Raw genomic sequence first — 21,188 nt, 5'->3', positions numbered from 1 at the left:
TGTTTTGGAAACTCTATCTGCACTTTCTGACAAACTGAAACAATCACCCTCATATCTAGTAATGTGCCAAGGTCCATCCACGTAATCCCTGCGGAAAAGACATTTACTAGCACTGTTTTCTATAGTTGCTGAAACAAAATGAAAGTTTCTTCTTGGAAGAGGTGAAACTATGAAAGAAAAAGTTAGGAATTAGATTCAAAGGTGTATTAATACTATAGCCTACACACTTTCCATTAAAAAAAAAAAGTAAAACGGTTTAGTCTATCAAGGGGATTTCATTCACAGTCGGTTCCTGTACAGATTCGGAGAGGTTGTGAATTAGGTCCGATATGGAAATAAGGCCGAAGAGGTCCAGTAACGGTGAGAGAGAAAGTACAGATGAGAGATTTATCAGTCATGTCATAGAATGAGATCTCACCCAACTCACAGTCCAGGAAAATGCCGACACCTCTGGCTTTCACTTCCAACAGTGGAGGGTTTGGAACAGCTCCTGGTGCATCATAGCCATCATCCTGCAGCTGAAGCCTCCAGCATCCCTGCTGGGCTGATGGTGGTCTCCTCGCCTTTGCAGGAAGAGAATCTTTGCAAACGCCAATAGCCCACTCAGACTTCTCTCCCACCTCTACTTCCCAGAAATGCCTGCCGGAATGAAAATATGGAAAACCGAGGACAACTGGGTTGACTGTAAATCTTTTAGGAAAATCAGGAACGTTTTGTTTTCTCTTTGTAAATCTCACACATTTTTTATCCTCAGAGACAACCAGGTTAGGGTGTGCTGTTTCAGGGTCTAGAATTATATCTACTTTAAATTTCTTTATAATTCTCTGCAGAGCAGAATACTGGGGAGGAAAACTGCAGCTTTCTCTCCTTAAATGAATTGAAAAGACTGATGGGCTAATCCCATGGTCAGAGTTGTAGAAAGTTTTAATGTGTGATAGCAATTCCACTTCAGACTGCATGCTGAGCTCCATTACCTTACTTAACAGACTACTGAGTGTAGAAACGCAGTTTGAAAATGCTGTTATGTTTTCACTGAGTTTCTGTTGAATGTCCTTCTCTTCCTCAGCTAACCTTGAGAGAACAGCCTGTTGCTCACGTTCTAGAAACTGGTTCAGGTGCTCAAATTCAGAGGACAATTCCCGCCTATGGTTTTCCACCTCCTCTCTCAGGTCCAAGGGTTTTGTGCTTTGAATGCTTATTAATTTTTGAACGTCCGCCACTTGCTTCTTCAGAGGCTCGATGTAGCCATTGAGCTTCATCCTGTGATGAGAGGCGGCCTCCTCTACGGGTCTCACATGGTGGCCCTGGTGGTCAGGGGGCTGAGTGCACAGGGGACACAACACCTCTAGGTCCTCCTCACAGAAAAGGGTCAGGACCTGGTTGTGCTTCTCGCACAAGGACAAATCTTCCTTCCTCTTCTTCTTGCTCCAGGTGATGTGGAGTAGCCTGGCAATGTCAATCATCCTTCCCAGCTGGGTGTTGCTCCTGAAGGTCCCCTCTTGGCATTGGTGACGACAGACAGGGCAAGGGAATCTGTCCTCTAGATTTTCCCAGGACTGTTTGATGCAGGAGCGACAGAAGTTGTGCCCACATTCGATGGTGACGGGGTCTCTTAGGTAATCGAGACAGATGGGGCACTTGGCTTCTGCCTGGAGTCCTGACAGGGCTGCTGCCACCGCCATCAGGCTGTGAATGAAGGTCTGGACTGAAGTGGGCTTTCTTCAGGAGGTTGGCTCTGCAGGTACTCTCTGGTGAGAAGCAGGTGCACCCTCAGCTCTCACAGTCCTTTCTGGAGACAGCTGATGGTCTCACTACAGTCCCACTGGTTTCTCACATTTGAGGCAGGACTTGAAGTCCTTGGAGTCTTCAGACCCTTTATTTCCAGCTGCTAAAAGGAGTCCCACTCATGGCCTGCAGCCAGTCACAGCTTAGCCAGTCAACTACTCTTCCAGCCTTTGGCAGCTCAGAGAAAAAGAAGCCAAGCTAAGTAGTTCTCAGGAAAACAGCCATTGCCTCAGATCATTAATTGCTGTGGGTGAGAAGATATCACGTTCTTAAAAAAACCAAAAACCCAAACCAAAAAACCATCTTGAGTTTATTTCAGGTGGTCCTACCTACTGCCTTATACTAGTCAAACACAGATTTTCCGCCCCATCCCCAGTCTTTCATTCCCGTGCCTTTACTATTGTGCCCTAGCGACTCCACCGACTCGGCACCACAATCCCCACATTTCATCCACTTACCAGTCACCCTAACTGGGGCTCTGAAGCAGACAGACCACAGCCAAATTGGAGTACAGCCTCGGTCTACCACCATATCACCCTGAACGCATCTGAATGTCTGACTTTGAAAGGTAAGCAGGGTCAGGCCTGGTTAGTACTCTCCAGGGGAGACCCCCTGGCAATACTGGTGCTGTAGGCTTTCAAAAAAAAAAAAAAATACAATCTTTGTTAGTTATCTTTGTAACTTCGAAAAATTTACTTTACATCCCAAACTTTTGGAATTAGGTAAAATATAATGATCTCACCATAAACTTTTGTCTTGTTAAAATATAGAAGAGAGTTTAAGGAAAGCCCGCATCACTTTTAGGGCTTAAAATATGTTTCTTTCTTTTCTTTCTTTCTTTCTTTCTTTCTTTTTTTTTTAGTTATAATAAGGTATTTTTAATCTCTGAAAATTCACATTTACCAAATTTGGTTTGCTTTTTTTTTTTAGATCTTTGTTTCTCTACAGCTGAATAGATTGCAGAAAGCCTACTTTGTGAAATGAAGCCCAGGAGATAATATTAAAAACATATAAAACATGGGGCCGGGCCGTGGCTCACTCGGGTGAGTGCGGTGCTGATAACACTAAGGCCACGGGTTCGGATCCCATATAGGGATGGCCGGTTAGCTCACTGGGTGAGCGTGGTGTTGACAACACCAAGTCAAGGGTTAAGATCCCCTTACCGGTCATCTTTAAAAAAAAAAAAAAAAAACATATAAAACCAAAAAAAAGAAAACATTTAAAACATACAAATTGAATATAAATAAAACTCAGAAAAAACCAAAAACTCAGAAAAATATTTTCAGTATTTATTATTAAAATGTCATTATCTCTAAAAACAATTTATTTTTTAAATTTGTAATTCTTAGATCATTAGTAAAGTTCTACATCTTTCCATAACTTGTTTTGTCTTTTTTGTTTTTGGTAGCTGACGGGGGATCTGAACCCTTGGCCTCGGTGTTACAAGTTGGCCCTGTAGCCAACAAAGCAAAGTGGCCAGCCTTTCTCATCTCGTACATATTCTTTGTTTACAATAGATAATGACATATTAATAGTAAATACTGAAAATATTGTATTAGTAAGATTGAAAAAAATTGGTAATTCCCTGTTATGGGGTTAAGGAGGTAGATATTTCAACACTGTAGACAGGCAAAGTAGAAAACTTTTTGAAAGAAATATCCATCAAAAATTGAAGTCTTTAGGGCCGGCCCGTGGCTCACTTGGGAGAGTGAGGTGCTGATAATACTAGGGCCACGGGTTCAGATCCCTATATAGGGATGACCGGTTAGCTCATTCGGAGAGCGGGGTGCTGACAACACCAAGTTAAGGGTTAAGATCCCCTTACCGGTCATCTTTATTTAAAAAAAAAAAAAATTGAAGTCTTTGCTTGTGTAATTCCACAATACTAATCCTATAAAAACACATATAACTTAAATACTCAAAGATAAGGCTGGGCTGGTGGCTTAGCTCAGTTGGTGAGAGCTCTCAGTCTTATAACACCATCATCAAGGGTTCGGACCTCAATACCCAGCAACCACCAAAAATCAAAAACAAATATGTGTACAAAGATGTTCTTATCAGCACTGATTTTTTTTGTTTTTGTTTTTTTGTCAGGGACTGGGATCAAACCCTGTACCTTAGTGTTGTCATCACCAGGCTTTCACCAACTGGCTGGTTACAGCACTGATTTGACCTTCTAAAGGGTGGCAACATTGGAAATGTCTATTATCGTCAGTACTGGCTGAATAAACTACATACATTCTATGCAAGGGACTACCAGACAGATTTTAAAGAAAGATGGTCGCACCAAATGTAGTGATAGAGAAAGACGCACACGATATACGGTAGGATGAAGACAGCAGGCTTAGCACCCATTCTTCACTCCAGGCCCAGCTACTATCTCTTCCCCCTGGACCACAAGGTCACAGCACTCAGAATTTTGCAGTTTAGAAAATGAATGTGGTACATAGATGGTCTATCATGTGAAGCTCTCCAGGAGGGTCTGGGGAGACAGTTCCTAATGAAACATAGTCACATCTATGGAGCACAGCAGTGAGTCTTCCTCGGCCCCAGGGCGTCTGCATCCTGCTGACCCGGAGTCCAGCAAAGCTCTGCCACCGCCAAGGGCTTCCTCCCTCAGCTCCTCCTCTTCCTTGCGATCTTGCACTGCTCCCCTCACCCCACGGTCCAATTTCCACGTTCACTATCAGACACCTTTCCTTTGTAATTATCTTTGAGGTCCATGGCTGTGTTCCTCATTAACTACCAAAACAGTAGGACTGAGTCCTTCTTTCTCACTCTTGTATCCTTAAGCACCCAGCTCAGGGCCTGGCACCTATGGGCACTCATTAAAATTTTGTTGACTTAGGTTTCTGGTGCTCCTTTATCAACTGTGTGACCTTGGGTAAGCTACTTAACCTCTCCGGCCTTAGTGTGCCCTTTGTAAGCAAGCAAGCAGGACAGTTAGATTAAGGAAGATAAGTCCATAAAGCGCCTGAGTACAGGGGAGACATCAGGCACCCATACCAGGGTCCTGATCTCTCTACCCCCCACCTCCCCCTGCAAACCATTCCGCACGTCGACAGCCGGGAAGACGACCCCACACTCGCCATCAGACCAGCACCTCTCCGTGCCGCTCCAGACACAGACATTAGTCACTTCCCTTTCTGACTCTTTAGGAGTTTACGTATTTGTAGCAAGCATTTAGGTGACTCAGGACAGGGCTCATAGACGAACCGGGAGCCATAATAAAAAGCACAGGTTTTCAAATAAAGCGAGGCTTGACCTCCCGCCTGGCACCGAGCCGGCGCTCAGCCGGCCCCTGCGCTGCAGCCCGCGAGCCCACACGGTGCCATCTGTCCGCTTACCTGGAGCAGGCGCTGTGCAGCTGTCCTTCACCCGTGCAAAGAGCCGGACACTGGACCCTAAACACACAGGTGTCTTACGTGGAAAGTGCGGCTGTGAGGACTGCTCCCAGCAAAGACCCTCGATTCCTCCTGGAAGCGGGAGGGGCAGGGGCGAGAGAAGGCGGGGGAGGTTTTCAGCTGTAAATACTTGAGCGTCTTCGTCCTTGATCTAAGAGCTTTGGAGTCTTCCTTGTGATAACCGAGTAGGGCAGGTTCTGTAGTTATTTGCATTTTTTGGAGAAGAGGAAACTGAGAAATTGAGAGGTCGAGAAAAACGAGAAAAGATTTCAACCTGGATTCTGCAGGTGGGCTACCTGCTGAAAGATTTTCCTTACATAAGATTAAGACTGGGGGTGCCCTTGTACAACAGGCATTCCCCACATGTGCACCTGGTTTTATAAGAAAATGTGTGGAAAATAACGTAATTCATTTTGGTCTGCTATATATAGAAAGTAATTCTAAAGTGATTTTTAAGTTGGAATATTGGCTAATTCCATTTAGTTATCAATTGGAATATTGATAACAAGCCTGATGGTTACATGGAGATTCATTCCGTCTACTTTGTGTACGTTTTTTTTCTTTTTTCCTTTTTTTCTTTTACCTCCTATCCCTCTGAAATGTATGTTTTTAAATTTTTATAACATTTAGAAAGGATTTAGCTGAGAAACAAAAAGGTGTTTGTAGGGGAAAACATATTACTCTGTTCGTGTGAATCCCATGTACTGTATAATGGAATCCTGTAGTAAATAACCTGTAGATACGTGGTATTCTTCAGTTACCCTGATAAAAGATAAGACGCTAAAGTGAAATATATAGTTATCTGTGAATACTGGCAGATAGCAGGCAAAAATATATAGTTATTGACAAAGTATTGATACCATTCATATGCTATTGTAAAAGTAAATGCAAATACTGTATTTAAGTGAATACAACTAAGTAAAAGCAGAGCTCAACATAAAATAAATTTAAATGAATTTCTATGCGGCACATACACATAAAAGAAACCTATCAGTAAATCAAGCAGATATACACACACAGAGCAATAATTTATATTTTATAAAAATACATCCGTATTTAAAGACAAATCAAATCCATTCAAGGGGGGGAGAAGAACGGGAGTGGGAATCAAGAATGAGGGAAGGATTTTAAAGGGAATGGTCTTCATGAAACGATGGTAACACAGACTGAACTGAGGACAGGATTAAATCAAGGCTCTCAGAGAGAGACCACAAATTTGAATAATATTCTCTCTCAGAAGCAACAAAACATGCAGACAAAATGATTTACTTGAATTTATTTATAAAACTGAAATATGCTGGTTAAAAAAAAATCAAACATTTAAGTTCATTTTGTCCTCCTATTTTTAAGTATAAATGAAGGTCTGTATCCATTAATATTTCCACTCACAAACCTTGCCAAATGTTTATTAAGGGTCTTTTTAATTTTTGTGAACCTAGTGGGGTAGACATACTTGTATATTAATTTAATTCTCCTGTCCCGGATTATGAGTGAGTTAAATTATCTGTTCATTTGTTAATTTGTATTCCTGTTGTGAATTGTCTGGAGGACCCTTTTTTTCTCCCTAGACAGTACCATTGCTTTTAAGCATTAACACAACTTTAGAATGATGGTTCAGAGTTGTTCTCCAGCCTGGCTTTGTCCTGGCCACCAGCCTTCTGTTTGCAACTGTCTATTGGTGGTTTCCACCTGGAATTCTAGCTGGCATCTCCAGATTCATGAACCAGAAAGAAAGAGGAATCTTGATTTCTCCCCAACTTTCACTGCCAGGAATCTGCCCCTCCCCGAGTCTTCTCCATCTCAATCAATGGAACCTCCATTCTCCTAATATCTAAGGCAAAACCTAGGAGGCATCTCTGATTTTTCTCAGTCCTTTACGCCCTACTCAACCTACTAGGAGGCCTGTCATCCTTCCTCCACACTGTGACTTTGGGTTCTGAGGCACTCTCCTGGGGACACCTGGAACTCCTGGCCTGGGATACCTGACTCTGGCCCATCCTCACACATCCCCCCAATCTCCGAATCACAGTGTTGTATGTGAAATGTTACTTTGGGGAGTGTGTTTGGCTTCATATGGGTCCTGTGCAGGCAGAAAACACATGGAGAACTCCAGCCAAGGGCAGATCCTTAGGAAGCAGTGAGTTCTAAGGAGCACGAGAGAAAGAGCCATCTGCCAAAGACACTGAGAGATGGCTGGCAGAGGGTGGTCAGCAGGGTCACCTTCCAGAGGGATCAAGACAACAGGAAAGGCAGTGATGAATTAGTGGGAGCAATTTCAGTGGAGTAAGGGTCAAAGTCAGCATGGCTCTGATGGGAGTTATGAAAGAGAAATACTAATGATAATTTTTCAAAGTAATTAGCCGAGAGCATGAAATCAAGGGGAAGACTGGATTTTGGGGGTTAATTTGCATCTCTGAGGGTAAGTAATCTTTCTTCAATTCTGCCCCCTCCCACCTATTGGCTAATTCCATTTACTTTTAGCCTGCACCCTATGGATAAAAGAAATGATCAGAGTTACTGGAATATTTTCCTGAAGGGGTTTTAATTGAGACAGGGTAAGGTTTCCTGTCTTAAGAATGAATCTGAATGTTTTCGATTCTTCGAACTATTAAACCTTATAAGGCCCGCCCGTGGCTCACTCAGTAGAGTGCGGTGCTGATAACACCAAGGCCACAGGTTCGGATCCTATATAGGGATGGCCGGTTTGCTCGCTGGCTGAGCATGGTGCTGACAACACCAGGCCAAGGGTTGAGATCCCCTTACCGGTCATCTTTTTAAAAAAAATAAATAAAAATAAATAAATAAAAAATTAAAAAAATTAAAAAATAAAAAATAAACCTTATACAGTACTGTATATTATAAAGTTGTAATATTTTCTGGGAAAAGATCAAGTAAATGGAGGCCAGTGGCAAGCACTGACCATCAGAGAGCTGCAGAGGGCTGTGTTTTGGTTGTCTCTTCACAATCACACACTCCACTGTATGTTCTCACCCACCCAGGGGTTTACATTATGTTCTATCTGTTGAATATTCTCAAACCTATATCTAATAGATTATTAACATATATTTTTTCTGATTCTAAGTGATTTTAGTCATGCTCTCTTATTAGCTCGTCAACCCTGGGCAAGTTACTTACAACCTCCGTGAGTCTTGTTTTTCTCTATAATATGAGAATATGTACAAATACTTGATCACATACTCCTAGAATAATTTATGAGTATTCAGAAAAGAATACATGGGCTGGCTGATAAGCTCACTTAGCGGAGCATGGTGCTGATAACACCAAGGTCAAAGTTCAGATCCCCATACTGGCCAGCCAGCCAAAAAATAAATGAGTATGTAGATCTTGTTTGGATCCTGAATTAAACAAACTGACTCTAAAAAAATAAAAGCTATGAGACAGCCTGGGAAATTTGAAAACAAAAGGGATATTTCGTGATATTCAAATTATGTTTAATTTCTTAAGGGTAATTATGGTATTACTGTTATTTATTTTTGGCAGCCAGCGGGTATGGGGATCCCAACTCTTGACCTTGGTGTGACAAGGCTGCACTTTAACCAACTGAGCTAACCAGCAAGCCTGTATTACCATTATTATTATTTTTTTTTTTTTTAAAGATGACCGGTAAGGGGATCTTAATCCTTGACTTGGTGTTGTCAGCACCATGCTCACCCAGTGAGCTAACCGGCCATCCCTATATGGGATCCGAACCTGTGGCCTTGGTATTATCAGCACAACACTCTCCCGAGTGAGCCACGGGCCGGCCCTATTATTTTTAATAAGACTATATCTTTTAGAGGTATATTTGACGTAGCTTTGGACCAAATGATGTGATGTCTTCAAATGATATGATTAGCTTCAAAATAGTCTAAGTGTTACCAAACTCAGGTCCGGCTGCCTGCCCCCTCAAGAAGAAAAGAAAAAAAGACTCACAAGTTAAGTGATTGGTGTTTAGAAAAGCAGATGTATTCAGCTGAAGGGGATGGTAGGCTATCCTATCTCAAAGCCTTAGATTTACCTGAGGAGTTTTTTAAGGCAGGGGTTGGGAGGGTGGGGGAGGGGGAGACAAAGGAATGGAATGTGAGAAATGAAAAGTAGGAGGGACTGGTACAGCTACAAGGTGTCCCGTCCTTGTCTTGAGTCAGGTACAAGTTCTTGCCAAGGTCTCGTCTGATTTCTGCTCTCATCTTTGCTGTTATCTCAGGGCCTTGCAAGATTTTGATTTGCTCCAGAGTAGAATCAACCTTTCTGCAAAGTCTTTTGCATAGTTTCACTTCCAAAGCTCTGGTTGACTTGGCTGGTGCCCAAGGTCAACTTCCAGTCATTTGGCTTTGATCACTTCTTAAAATTCTACAAGTCTCAAAGAAAGAACTGTTAGCTTTGCAAACTACTGATTAGCTTCTCAGCATTGTTTTCCTATTTAGCAAGCGAGATAAAGTCAGGGAGTGGTAAGAAAGAGTGGAGAGGAAAAAAATGTCCTTTTAAAATTCCCACCCCCACCCCCACAGCCCAGGTGGTTTTAGGACCCAATGTGGCCTCTTCAGTCCTGCTCACTTCAACAACCTGACACTTAAGCTTAAATAAAAAGAGAGGCTTTTCCTTTATTATATAGCACTTATTTAGTCCAATTGTCTTCCTAAAATAAAGAAATTGCTTTAGTCTATAGTCAGAGTCAAAGACCTAGAAGCGTATTTCATTTATATTTACATTAGTTTTTAAAGGTTCTATTTGAATAAAACACACTATTAAAAATTGTCTTTTTAAAAACTATTATTATTGCTTTTTGGTGGCTGACCGGTACAGGGATTGAACCCTTGGCCTTGGTGTTATCAGCACCACGCGCTAACCAATTGTGCTAACCAGCCAGCCCCCAAAGTTGTCTTTTTGAATCTCAAATTGATATACCCCTAATTTAAGAATACCTGATAATTTGTAACTCAGACTCGCAAAATAAATAGAAGATGATTTACACAGGAAAAGTTTATAATTATTATAAGTTTACTTAGTGCAGGGTTTCTACAAGTGTTGAGTTTCTTTAGAAGGTTTAAGCATGACTCGTTTTCTTCCACCTCCTTAGTAATAGGCTTACTTTTTAAAATCATAGTGTGCCGTTGAATGTACTATAGGCTCTGACAGGAGGGAATTTAGAGAGTAGCTTCTAGGGACAAATGTTGCTTTTGTTCAGTATGTCACAGCACGTTTGCGGTTGCTTCCCTGATATATATGCATTTTTCTTCTTTCTCTGTACTAAATTTTTAAATGATAGCTAGTTTGGTAATGTCAGTAGAAACTCTTTAGGATATAATTCTTTAATATATTAATTATGACCTAAACTTGACTAATTTATTTGCATTGTTAAGTACTTAATCTCTAGAAACCAAAATGGACTCCTTTCATTGAGCATTAATTTGCCTGACTGCCTCCTAGGAGAAAACTAGGAAAATACAGGAAAAAATAAGGATATATATAAAGCGCTTTATAAATACACAGAAATTAACATCCATATTATTGTTACATGAACATCATAGTATAAATATACCTCATACACAAAACAATATCATAATTCCGTCACCCAGAAATACAGTCATCCCTGTGGATCTGTAAGTTCCGCATCAGGAATTCAACCAACCAAGAGGCAGAACCCGCGGAGATGGATGGACCAACTGTAAGAGACTTGAGCATCCGAGGATTTTGGTATTTGTGGATACTGAGGGACGGCTCTAATATTCTGCAGTATGTATATTCTGACATTTTTCTGTGTTTGTTAAGAACTAGAAAACCTCTCTTCAGGAACACTCCGTCCAAACCCCTGCACTGAGACCTGACCAAACTTTAACAAGACTTCTAGCAGCCTAAGACCTTGTCCCTGGGACCACCCAGACACTCTGAGTTTTTGTCTGAAAAAGCTCAAGACTGTCAAAAGAATTTATTGTTTGTCATAGGCCCTTCGCCCCCTTCGTCTTAGAGCATTTACTTAAGAAGTTTACAATTGTAAATCCTTCTTCTTCTTCTTCTTTTTTTTTTTTATATATATCTTAAGAAATATACTTTATTATACACGAAACAGGCAATCCAGACTCCACCAAATCTCATTTCTATTGAATCATTTTGGTTACATTTTTAAAACACATACTTCAAAAAATTAAACAATGGAATCAGTATGCAAATGCTTTTTTAGCCAGACCGTGGCTAAATCCATGGCAGATCTTAAAAGTAGCACTATCAAGCCCTTGCAACCAATCCATACAACTTTGACCTCCAATTTGATGCTATAGTTCGGGGGGGAATAAAAAAGTCTAACTTGGATGTTTTCTCTTTGAAAAACAGAGATTAAGGGATCAATAAATAAGCAATTGCTAACTCTAACATTGTTTTTATTTAGTGAAGCATTTTCTGCAACAGACCTCAGAAGCAAAGTTTTGAGTCCATTAACTTGTGTTGGATAGTGACGTTGGAGACCAATTTATATAGCCTACGTAATGAATCAGATTGGACCATCTGAAATAATGTTTAACTCTAAAACTTATACTAACTTTCATAAAGTATTATAAGGCATTAAATGTAGTTAAGGCATGTTACTATATGTAACACAGCAACGATTTATCAAAATATGTAAGGAATTATTTGCTAAATAATGCTATTCTGTACATGTATAACAATTTTCAACAAAGAACCACAAAAGTGTTTTCAAATATCAGAGGCAAATATAATCATTGTAAAAACAGAAGCAGAGGTGAGGTTAAAGGGTCTGTCTTAAAGAAAGCACTCTTTAAGAGACAAAAATTCCTTTTAGATCTTGACCTATTCCAGAGTTCTAGTGGCCAAATGGCACCTTCCCAACCATACACATTACTTTGGGGGCTTAAAAATATTTAAACTATTTCTTAGCCTCTATTACACAAATTATACATTATGTTCCCATTTCTGTTTCAACTTATGCTTTCACAGCACGCATGCTAAACATGTTTTTAAAAAGTTTGAAAACGGCGTATTGAGCATATGCTATCATAATTCTAGAACCAAACTTTTTTGCAACTAAGTATTTTGGTGGTTTTCAGTAGTAAATTTTCTTCAGTTGCAGACATCTGATGAGATCATTATTTTGCTTCATAAAATTAACATGAATAACCTTAAACCAAAAAATAATTTAAAAAATCAAATTTAAACATTACCAGTTTTGAGTAACAATAATGATATACCTTCCAAGTAAAGAACTTCCTAAACATACATTTAAATTCATTTCTGCTTTAAGCATGGGTACAATAGATGAATGGATAGACTGCTCTCAACATCAACTAACAACTGTAGAGCTTTTATACACAATCCACTTGTACATGGCTCAAAAAAATTTTTTAAGGTAAAAAAAATAAATAAAAGCATCTCCAGTCTTCCTAAATTCTGCCTTCAAAGTGGGTTCCTGAATATTATCCACCACATTCCAGATGCACAAGTGATCACTAACTTTGTGATTATGAGCTAACTGCTATGTTTTATGCGGAGCAGCAGGTGACCGAGAATCTTGACTATATAGTTTATGATCATCTTGTTGGCCAAAGTGTGTTCCTTTAGTTGCAGCAATTCCATTTTCCATTTCTCTCTGCTGTGATGGGGGTGTGATTCCCTGGATGCAAATGTGAAGAGTGCACTGTTGAATGGTGACTAACATCCACTTTGGCTAAAATTTCATAATACAGCAACCAAAACACAGGTGTTATTATGCCTACTATCAACATTATCACTACAGCTGTCCCCCACCCTGTTCCCCAGTCTGCTCCATAATAGGGATCCTTACAGGTTGAATGTTCTTGCTGTCAGAGTCCAGACGTATTTGTTGTGTTGTGAAGGCAGACACTGCCTCATTGAGGTTCTCTCTTGGTGTCTCTACACTTTACTATTTGTCCCATGTCTCGGTCTACTTCTTTTAAAAAGCTCCCAGCGACTCCCTGGAAGACAGAGAATGCCTGGCTGGTAGGATTTCCTGTTGCTGTGGAGCATGCTGAACAGACAAGGACGTGATGCCTGCCTTCCTGTTGGAGGATGTACAGCGATACTGAAGGGCTGTTGCATTTACAGTGTCTCCTTCCTGCATATCTTTTGTTCATGCTGTCGTGCCATCAGGCCTCCCTCTCGATGTACTTCTTCGGACTTTCTCTTTTCTCTGGATCGAAGCTCATACCCTTCAGCATCCTTCTCCCACGTATCACTGTCTGTCCAATTTCCAAATGCATGTCCTTGACCACTCGACCGAGCTCCTGGAAGGGGAAAGCTACGATTCTGACGCCTCCCTGCCGTAATGTTAAAGTCCGTCCCGCTAGCAGGTGGCACGTAGCGAGGGCGCAGCTACCGAGCCCACCGCTGCCGCTGCTGTCCCGGCAAGTTCACGGCACAGCCTGCACTTGGGCTGCCCGTGCCCACCGCCGCCCCACGTCTCCGTCTTCTCCGTAAATCCTTCTTCTGTCCCTTTGAGATACATACGTTTATCCTACAGGAGTGTCTTTTTCAAGAACCTGAAAGCCGTGCCCTTGACAATAATCATATGGAAGGACAGGGCCTGTCTCCCAGTCTTTGTGGGAGGGAACAGTCTGAACTTCCGTAATGGCCAGCTAGCAGACGTAGCCAGCCTCATTGCTTTTACACTAACAACTCTTGGAAGTTTTCCACTTTCCCGACTAGATCTGTTTTGGGCGGCTGGCAGGTGCAGGGCTGAACCCTGGACCTTGGTGCTGCCGGCGCTGCGGTCCCACCAGCTGGGCAACTGGCAGCCCTCCCCTGACTGTGCCGGCTCCTGGCTCATTCCCGCTCCCAACTCGGTCATTGTCCCTCTAAAACGCCCTCTGTGCAAATTGGAACGGAGCTTAGCGCTTTCTTCTTCTGCTAGTAGATTCTGAATAAAATGTTTCCGGCGCGTTCACTAACGTCTGCCCTTATCTCCGACAGTGGTAACCCCGTACTTAGAATAATTGAATATTATAATTGAACGTATTTCTCCTCTAATAATGTGCAAATAACATTCTTTTCCATCATGCAATCTTTATCTTTATGAAATGTGGTTATCTTAATGTTATAAAAACAATGTATTAGTTTAAAAACATATATGTAAAATAAGATAGATTGTGCATATAGAAATTCAAATCCTCTGACTCCTCCCACTTCAGAAATAACCAGTTAGCTAAAAAGATAGAGAAAATACATCATGCCTCTTTTTACTCGTAAAACTTTTTATTTAAAAGAAATATCACGCTAGATGATTTTGGATTTATACAAAGTTTCAAGGTAGGCTCGGGCGCGCATCCTGCTTGGACCGGCGTCACCCCAGGCCCGGGATCCCCCGCTACCGGGTGCCGCCACGTGCGCACCGCTGTCCTGGGCCCTGGTGGCCAGAGCGGCAGGACCAGCTGGGGCTGCGCGATGCGACCAAGCAGTTCGCACGATACCGCAGCAGCAGCTGCGGAAGCTGGAGGCCGAGGAGCGCGAATGGTACCCGGAGGTCACGTAGGAGTCACTGCCGGAGCTGCAGCTGGCGGAGGAAGAGAAAGAGCCATGGGCAGCTCATCGCGGACCGCAGGGCCAAGCTGCCACAGGTGACCAGGCGTGGCTGAAGCAGCAGCTGGGAGTGCTGGGGCAGGCAGTCCTGGCTGAGGCTCCAGAAAATTGTAACAAACTGACAGATCGAGCCACCTGCCCCCAGACAAAAGCAAACCACTCGAAAGTCAAATGTTGGTGAAAATGGACGTCAGCTTTTTTTCAGGAATACCAGTGACCTGAGGAGGTTAGGCTAGGCCATCTCTCTAGTAAACCTGAAGGAGAATGGCCAGGCTAAAGCCATGTCAAAGACTCAGGTTTACTGAGGGGATGAGAGAGTGGAATATGGGAAATTAAAAGCAAGAGGGAGAGGGACACGCAAGGGGCCAGGTGCAGTCTCACCAAGATTCTGCCCGGTTTCTGCTCCCAGCCTTGGCTTGCTGTTATCTCGGGGTCTGGGTAGCAGGTGCAAGTCTGTAGCTTCAGGAGGACTGGAAAACAACTTTACATGCATGTAAATAATGTCATCTTGCCCCATAGCAAAGGTTCAAAATATCAAATAACCATGGGAAAACAGGGAACTCAGAGAGATGCATGCTAAGAAAAAAAAAAAACCTTGTCCTTTAAAAAAATTTTTTTTTTTTTTTAAAGATGACCATTAAGGGGATCTTAACCCTTGACTTGGTGTTTTCAGCACCACGCTCACCCAGTGAGCTAACCCGCCATCCTTATATGGGATCCGAACCCGTGGCCTTGGTATTATCAGCACCGCACTCTCCTGAGTGAACCACGGGCTGGCCCCTTTTAAAATCTTTTAGAGCCCATGCGGGTTTAGGTCCCAACATGGCTTCAGTCCAACACTTCCAGGAGCTGCTACAGGACCTAGAGAGGCAAGCACCTCAAGGAGGAGAACCAAAGACAAGAAGGAGGCCCCGGCTGATGCAATGGGTGCAGCTCTGGCTCAGGACCCAGCTCCTGAGCTTTGTCCTTTTCCAATATAGCCTGCTTCCTTTAAAAAACCAACAACAAAACATTGCAGAATAGTACAGAGAATTTTTTTTTTTTTATAAGATGACAGGTAAGGGAATCTTAACCCTTGACTTGGTGTTGTCAGCACCACGCTCTCCCAAGTGAGCCAACCGGCCATCCCTATATAGGGATCCGAACCCGTGGCCTTGGTGTTATCAGTACTGCACTCTCCCAAGTGAGCCACGGGCTGGCCCTAGTACAGAGAATTCTGTGTATCCTTTAACTAGATTCCCCTCATGTTAAAATCTTACATAGTCATGATATGTTTATCAACATGAAGAAATTAACATTTGTATAAAACTATTAATTACAGGTTTTATTTGGGTTTCACAATATTTCAGTAAGGTTGTTTTTATGTTCCAGGATCCAATAGGATACTGTATTGTAGTTAATGGTTTTTTTTTTTTGGTTGGCCGGTCTAGGGATCCGAACCCTGACCTTGACATTATAAGGCTGTGCACTTTAACAAACTGAACTAACTGGCCAGCCCATAGTTAGTATATTTTTTGAAAAAATATATTGTTAACCTTTTTCCAGATGATACATAGCTGGATGTATTAGTCTGTTAAGGCTTAAACAACAGAAATTTATTTTCTCACAGCTCTGGAGATTGGAAGTTCAAGTTCAAGGTGTTGGCAGGTTTGGTTTCTCCTGAGGCCTGTCTCCTTGGCTGTAGACAGCTGCCTTCTCCCTGTGTTCTCACATGGCCTTTCCTCTGTACATGTACATTTCTGGTGCCTCTTTCTCTTCTTATGAAGACACCAGTCCTATTAGTTGAGGGCCCAATACATATGACCTCATTTAACTTTAATTACCTCCTTAAAGTCCATAACTCCAAATGTAATCACACAGGGAGTTAGGGCTTCAACATATAAATTGGTGGTGGGGGGTTGGTGGGGATGCAGTTTGACTGAATTAAAACTAGAAAATAGAAAAACAAAAAAATGAAACAAACAAACAAACACAAAAAAATAGAGAAAAGAAAACAACAAAGAAGAAAAAATAAAAAATATAAAAACTAGATGATAGGGCCGGCCCGTGGCTCACTCAGGAGAGTGGGGTGCTGATAACACCAAGGCCCCGGGTTCGGATCCCATATACGGATGGCCGGTTCGCTCACTGGCTGAGTGTGGTGCTGACAACACGAAGTCAAGGGTTAAGATCCCCTTACCGGTCATCTTTAAAAAAAAAAAAACAAAAAAAACAAATGCATGTCCTTGACCACTCGACTGAGCTCCTGGAAGGGGAAAGCTACGATTCTGACGCCTCCCTGCCGTAATGTTAAAGTCCGTCCCGCTAGCAGGTGGCACGTAGCGAGGGCGCAGCTACCGAGCCCACCGCTGCCGCTGCTGTCCCGGCAATTTCACGGCCCAGCCTGCACTTGGGCTGCCCGTGCCCACCGCCGCCCCACGTCTCCGTCTTCTCCGTAAATCCTTCTTCTGTCCCTTTGAGATACATACGTTTATCCTACAGGAGTGTCTGTTTCAAGAACCTGAAAGCCGTGCCCTTGACAATAATCATATGGAAGGACAGGGCCTGTCTCCCAGTCTTTGTGGGAGGGAACAGTCTGAACTTCCGTAATGGCCAGCTAGCAGACGTAGCCAGCCTCATTGCTTTTACACTAACAGCTCTTGGAAGTTTTCCACTTTCCCGACTAGATCTGTTTTGGGCGGCTGGCAGGTGCAGGGCTGAACCCTGGACCTTGGTGCTGCCGGCGCTGCGGTCCCACCAGCTGGGCAACTGGCAGCCCTCCCCTGACTGTGCCGGCTCCTGGCTCATTCCCGCTCCTGGCTCATTCCCGCTCCCAACTCGGTCTTTGTCCCTCTAAAACGCCCTCTGTGCAAATTGGAACGGAGCTTAGCGCTTTCTTCTTCTGCTAGTAGATTCTGAATAAAATGTTTCCGGCGCGTTCACTAACGTCTGCCCTTATCTCCGACAGTGGTAACCCCGTACTTAGAATAATTGAATATTATAATTGAACGTATTTCTCCTCTAATAATGTGCAAATAACATTCTTTTCCATCATGCAATCTTTATCTTTATGAAATGTGGTTATCTTAATGTTATAAAAACAATGTATTAGTTTAAAAACATATATGTAAAATAAGATAGATTGTGCATATAGAAATTCAAATCCTCTGACTCCTCCCACTTCAGAAATAACCAGTTAGCTAAAAAGATAGAGAAAATACATCATGCCTCTTTTTACTCGTAAAACTTTTTATTTAAAAGAAATATCACGCTAGATGATTTTGGATTTATACAAAGTTTCAAGGTAGGCTCAGGCGCGCATCCTGCTTGGACCGGCGTCACCCCAGGCCCGGGATCCCCCGCTACCGGGTGCCGCCACGTGCGCACCGCTGTCCTGGGCCCTGGTGGCCAGAGCGGCAGGACCAGCTGGGGCTGCGCGATGCGGCCAAGCAGTTCGCACGATACCGCAGCAGCAGCTGCGGAAGCTGGAGGCCGAGGAGCGCGAATGGTACCCGGAGGTCACGTAGGAGTCACTGCCGGAGCTGCAGCTGGCGGAGGAAGAGAAAGAGCCATGGGCAGCTCATCGCGGACCGCAGGGCCAAGCTGCCACAGGTGACCAGGCGTGGCTGAAGCAGCAGCTGGGAGTGCTGGGGCAGGCAGTCCTGGCTGAGGCTCCAGAAAATTGTAACAAACTGACAGATCGAGCCACCTGCCCCCAGACAAAAGCAAACCACTCGAAAGTCAAATGTTGGTGAAAATGGACGTCAGCTTTTTTTCAGGAATACCAGTGACCTGAGGAGGTTAGGCTAGGCCATCTCTCTAGTAAACCTGAAGGAGAATGGCCAGGCTAAAGCCATGTCAAAGACTCAGGTTTACTGAGGGGATGAGAGAGTGGAATATGGGAAATTAAAAGCAAGAGGGAGAGGGACACGCAAGGGGCCAGGTGCAGTCTCACCAAGATTCTGCCTGGTATCTGCTCCCAGCCTTGGCTTGCTGTTATCTTGGGGTCTGGGTAGCAGGTGCAAGTCTGTAGCTTCAGGAGGACTGGAAAACAACTTTACATGCATGTAAATAATGTCATCTTGCCCCATAGCAAAGGTTCAAAATAGCAAATAACCATGGGAAAACAGGGAACTCAGAGAGATGCATGCTAAGAAAAAAAAAAACCTTGTCCTTTAAAAAAATTTTTTTTTTTTTTTAAAGATGACCATTAAGGGGATCTTAACCCTTGACTTGGTGTTTTCAGCACCACGCTCACCCAGTGAGCTAACCGGCCATCCTTATATGGGATCCGAACCCGTGGCCTTGGTGTTATCAGTACTGCACTCTCCCAAGTGAGCCACGGGCTGGCCCTAGTACAGAGAATTCTGTGTATCCTTTAACTAGAGTCCCCTCATGTTAAAATCTTACATAGTCATGATATGTTTATCAACATGAAGAAATTAACATTTGTATAAAACTATTAATTACAGGTTTTATTTGGGTTTCACAATATTTCAGTAAGGTTGTTTTTATGTTCCAGGATCCAATAGGATACTGTATTGTAGTTAATGGTTTTTTTTTTTTGGTTGGCCGGTCTAGGGATCCGAACCCTGACCTTGACATTATAAGGCTGTGCACTTTAACAAACTGAACTAACTGGCCAGCCCATAGTTAGTATATTTTTTGAAAAAATATATTGTTAACCTTTTTCCAGATGATACATAGCTGGATGTATTAGTCTGTTAAGGCTTAAACAACAGAAATTTATTTTCTCACAGCTCTGGAGATTGGAAGTTCAAGTTCAAGGTGTTGGCAGGTTTGGTTTCTCCTGAGGCCTGTCTCCTTGGCTGTAGACAGCTGCCTTCTCCCTGTGTTCTCACATGGCCTTTCCTCTGTACATGTACATTTCTGGTGCCTCTTTCTCTTCTTATGAAGACACCAGTCCTATTAGTTGAGGGCCCAATACATATGACCTCATTTAACTTTAATTACCTCCTTAAAGTCCATAACTCCAAATATAATCACACAGGGAGTTAGGGCTTCAACATATAAATTGGTGGTGGGGGGTTGGTGGGGATGCAGTTTGACTGAATTAAAACTAGAAAATAGAAAAACAAAAAAATGAAACAAACAAACAAACACAAAAAAATAGAGAAAAGAAGACAACAAAGAAGAAAAATAAAAAATATAAAAACTAGATGATAGGGCCGGCCCGTGGCTCACTCGGGAGTGTGCGGTGCTGATAACACCAAGGCCACGGGTTCGCATCCTATATAGGGATGGCCGGTTTGCTCAGTGGCTGAGCGTGGTGCTGACAACACCAAGCCAAGGGTTGAGATCCCCTTACCGGTCATCTTTAAAAAAAAAAAAAAATTCATTGCAGTCTTGTGAAAACCTAAAACACGATTCTGGTACTTCTTGTCTTAAATCACAAATATTCTGATAGCACTGTATTCATAATGTACCGACGTTTACTTGTTTTTCATCTAACTTTCTCAACTGATAGATATATCAAGCTGTGTACATAAGTGCATGGGAGTTGGACTAGATAGACTTATACTGAAAATTCTGCCTACTTGGAAAGCTTATCTTCACATGATGCACAGAAAGAAATTAGAGGTCAGGGTTTCAATGTGTAACAAAACTGAGAAACACATACACAATTACTCTTTGAAGTTAATGGTGAGTTACCAACTAGTAAGGATTTGTGGGGATTAGATTCTGAGAAGAGGAGACTGGAACTTTCCTTAAGATGCAGTTACTGATTCTGAAACAGAAGCTGAGAGGCTAAGTAGAGCTTTCAGCTGAATCTCAGGGTTGAGGGAACAAACTTGGAGTTCAGAGCACCCTACAGGGGATACATCCTGGCAAACACCCCAAGGTTAAAATTGGGATCTGTGAAGTGCTACACAATAGAAGTTGAAATCAAAGCTAGGCTACGTGAAAGTCTATCGATTTGAGTAAATTCAAATCATAAAAACAAATGGACAATTATGAAAACAAAGCAGATGACTGGTAATAACACAGACACAGGAGAGTGGAGAAGAGGAGAGAGCTGGCCAGTTAGTTCAGTTGGTTAGTGTGGTGCTGATAAAACCAATGTCCAGGATTCCATCCCTATACCGGCCACCAAAAAACAAAACAAATCAAGAGAGACTGTTGTTCGTGCCTCATCTGATTGGCAATGGTAAAGATGAATTAGATTGCAGACACAGGGCAGAGGAGCAGGAAGGAGAGGAGGCCTGGGGGTGAGAGAGCAAGGCCTCTGGGCCAGGCTGCCTGGGCTGAAATCCTGGCTCCTCCAGGTATAGTGATGGGACCTTGGACTATTCAGAAAGGACATACTGAGGAGAGAAGATGGTCCCGAAAGCAGGCCTGGGACACAGAAGGTCCTCATTTGTGTTTGATGATACCCCAGACTTTCCACATTCAGGATCCTATGGTCAAGGAACACATCTTTTGTTGTCACCACTACTGCCATCCTCAAATCTACCT

The 21,188-nt window shown here is 42.7% G+C and overlaps 1 protein-coding gene and 1 pseudogene across 1 annotated transcript; both read right to left on the bottom strand.

Annotated features, from left to right (window-relative positions):
- Positions 1-275: 275 nt before the first annotated feature.
- LOC134385868 (tripartite motif-containing protein 75-like) lies at positions 276-1,682 on the bottom strand. Its single transcript, XM_063107541.1, has one exon. It carries the CDS (start codon positions 1,680-1,682, stop codon positions 276-278), a length of 1,407 nt encoding a protein of 468 aa, XP_062963611.1.
- A 10,990-nt stretch (positions 1,683-12,672) lies between these two features.
- Positions 12,673-14,004, bottom strand: LOC134385837 (lysM and putative peptidoglycan-binding domain-containing protein 3-like; annotated as a pseudogene).
- Positions 14,005-21,188: the final 7,184 nt, after the last annotated feature.

The sequence above is a fragment of the Cynocephalus volans genome, chromosome 9 (assembly GCF_027409185.1).
Source record: "Cynocephalus volans isolate mCynVol1 chromosome 9, mCynVol1.pri, whole genome shotgun sequence".
Classification (NCBI taxonomy): Eukaryota; Metazoa; Chordata; class Mammalia; order Dermoptera; family Cynocephalidae; genus Cynocephalus; species Cynocephalus volans.
Note: the sequence above shows the minus strand (reverse complement) of the source record. Positions and strands in the feature narration are given on the sequence as shown.

Bases quoted from the DNA above. Each gene is read 5' to 3' on its own strand.
- LOC134385868 (XM_063107541.1), bottom strand. From the start codon at position 1,682: ATGGCGGTGGCAGCAGCCCTGTCAGGACTCCAGGCAGAAGCCAAGTGC.